This window comes from Solanum pennellii, chromosome 9, assembly GCF_001406875.1.
Source record: "Solanum pennellii chromosome 9, SPENNV200".
NCBI classification, from domain to species: domain Eukaryota; kingdom Viridiplantae; phylum Streptophyta; class Magnoliopsida; order Solanales; family Solanaceae; genus Solanum; species Solanum pennellii.
Window position 1 is genome coordinate 28,308,076 of NC_028645.1, and position 1,345 is coordinate 28,309,420.

At 35.7% G+C, this 1,345-nt stretch overlaps 1 protein-coding gene across 1 annotated transcript; it reads left to right on the plus strand.

Annotated features, from left to right (window-relative positions):
- The first annotated feature begins 305 nt into the window (after positions 1-305).
- On the plus strand, positions 306-896 carry LOC107030077. Its single transcript, XM_015231479.1, has one exon. The coding sequence runs from the start codon at positions 306-308 to the stop codon at positions 894-896; it is 591 nt and encodes a 196-aa protein (XP_015086965.1).
- Positions 897-1,345: the final 449 nt, after the last annotated feature.

Here is a 1,345-nt window from a genome sequence, read left to right on the forward strand (position 1 = left end):
TATATATATATATATATATATAGATTGTAATTGTCATGAAGTGAGTTGAATATTCATTTTCTTTCAATCACACATTTTGTTCCTCTTGATCTACATCTTCAATATCAGATTTCAATGCATATTGTTCATCAATGACAGAATAATTTCTCCAATTCTACTTGATTCAATATGGTATCAGAGCAATAAGGTTTTCTTCATATTCCGCAATTGTTTCTTCTTCATCTTCTGCGATTGTTTCTTATCTCTATTTTTCAGTTTCAACTGCATTTCATCTTCATCTTCTTTAGTAGCTTAATCTCACTATCATGGAGTCAACTGATCAGGAAGAGACTTCCATTGGCAATCCGTTACCAGCTCATGCTATCCAGGATCTGACCAGCGTATTTTACATTCATCCTTCTGAAAGTGCAGGATCCACAATAGTTCCATTTGTTTTTGGTGGATCTGGATATCGATCATGGAGGAGAACTGTTCTTCGAGGCTTATCTGTGAAGAACAAAACTGGTTTCATAATTGGGAAAATACAAAAACCACGCCTGGATTCACCCAATTTTGCTCAACGGGAAAGGTGTGATGATATGGTGACTTCTTGGATCTTAAATTCTATGTCCAAAGATCTCAGAGATAGCCTGCAATATTTTGATAATGCTAGAGAACTTTGGGATGAATTAGAAGATAGGTATGACCAAACTAATGGAGCAAAATTGTATCAACTCCAACAAGAAATCAATGATCTCAGTCAGGGTAATTTGGATATCACTGGGTATTACACCAAGATCAGAAAATTATGGGAAGAACTCAACAATTTGGATACTAATTCACAATGCACATGCTTGTGTACATATGGTGGAAAATCGAAAATGCACAAAGCTGAACTTGATAGAAGACTTATTTAGTTCTTAATGGGACTAAATGAAGTGTATACTGTTGTGAGGGGTAACATTTTGATGATGAATCCTTTGCCCACCATGGCTCAAACATTTTCTATTCTTGTTCAAGAAGAAAAGCAGAGGGAAGTCAAGCCTCACAGTAAATTCAATGTGGATTCAACTGTTTTTCATGCAAGAGGAGATGCTAGTTCGAATTTTAGAACTAATTATACTCCTAATAGGAACATTGTGGGTACCAGAAAACCTCCAAATAAGTCTAACTTGTTTTGTGATTATTGTAAGAGAACTGGTCGCATTAAAGAAAAGTGTTACATGCTTCATGGTTTTCCAGATTTGAAGTTCACAAAGGGTAAAAATGCAGGTACAACAGCTATTGCTAATGGTTTCTCAGAAGAACCAATGAGAGATGGTTGTGAGAAGTCATCTGAAGCAGGTAAATGCAAGGGAAAACTACA

Bases quoted from the DNA above. Each gene is read 5' to 3' on its own strand.
- LOC107030077 (XM_015231479.1), top strand. From the start codon at position 306: ATGGAGTCAACTGATCAGGAAGAGACTTCCATTGGCAATCCGTTACCA.